This window comes from Corvus brachyrhynchos, unplaced genomic scaffold (genome assembly GCF_000691975.1).
Source record: "Corvus brachyrhynchos isolate BGI_N302 unplaced genomic scaffold, ASM69197v1 scaffold1013, whole genome shotgun sequence".
NCBI classification, from domain to species: Eukaryota; Metazoa; Chordata; class Aves; order Passeriformes; family Corvidae; genus Corvus; species Corvus brachyrhynchos.
In genome coordinates, this window is record NW_008236958.1 from 47,368 (window position 1) to 48,508 (window position 1,141).

The 1,141-nt window shown below is 59.7% G+C and overlaps 1 protein-coding gene across 1 annotated transcript in view; it reads left to right on the forward strand.

The window, feature by feature from the left end:
• Positions 1–1,141, forward strand: part of MROH9 (maestro heat like repeat family member 9) — a 5,245-nt gene that overhangs the window by 3,144 nt on the left and 960 nt on the right. Inside the window, 2 exon segments of the mRNA XM_017728387.1 lie at positions 209–407; positions 853–954. Coding sequence (XP_017583876.1) covers positions 209–407; positions 853–954 — 301 coding nt within the window.

The window sequence follows — 1,141 nt, forward strand, 5'->3', positions numbered from 1 at the left end:
CATACGGGCAGCATCGGGGCTGGGGAACTCAATCACTTGGAGCTAGCTGGGCTTTGGGAGTTGTGGCAGCTGCTCCCAGCTCTCCTGTGTCGCTGGTCAGCTGCCTGAGTGCTTCGGGACAGGCCTTTGGCCTCTGGGCTCCATGGCAGCAGGGTGGGGTTACACTATTGGAGCAGTGTTGGCGGTGCAGCCGTTCATGGATGCATAGCACAGCCTTGTGTTCCACACAGGCCAAAAAAATGTGCAGCCTGTCTGAAAGCCTCATGGAGCTACTGAGGAATGCAGATGGAGAGGTGGTCAGGATGACCCTCTCAGTGTTCCTGAATGTACTCCTGAACAAAGATATCCTAATATCCAGCCCCACGGCCCCAAGGCTGGCTGAGGCACTCCGGCCACTCTTCAACAATGTAAGGCTCTGTGCCCCCAGCCACTGACACTGGGCTGCTGCCTGGAAATGTGGTGCGCTGTGCATTTTCGGTCCTGTGCACGGTGCAGCACTGAGGAGGGGCGCAGCTGCCAGCCCCACACACTGAATGCCACAGTCAGGGGGCTTCTCAAAGCTGAGACTGGTTTCCAGGCCATCCGTACCAGATACTCGCCGAACTTCTAGAGTTTCTCCTTCTTCATGGGCTTTTTGAGGTCCCTCCTCTTCAGGAACTTGGCCGCACAAAGCAGCGTTTTGTGAGAGGCCTGGAGAGCAGCACAGACACGGAGACGGCACCACAGCCCAGGGCACAGGAGTCATGTTTTTGTGTCAAGGCGTGGAGGAGGCTGCAGCTTGCAAGGCTCCAGGCCAGGAGGCAGCCGAGCCCCCCCCACAGGGCCCATCTCTGGGTCTCTGCTGCTCTCCAGGCTTCTCGGGAAACGCTGCTTTGTGCAGTAAGGTTTCTGAAGAGAAGGGATCTCAAGCAGCTGCTGAAGATGGAGGACTCATGGAGCTTCTGCGAGCGTCTGGTAAGGAAAGCTTGGAAGCCCCAGCCCCAGCCTGGAGAAGCCCCCTGCCCCCAGCACTCAGTGTGCAGGGCCGGCAGCTGTGCTCCCCGTCCAGTGCTGCACCCAGGGGCGCCAGCCTGTGCCCCACATGCTGCTCCCTTCCCTGGGCCACGCGGGCTCTTCTCCAGGCTCCTCTGGCCCTTAGCCA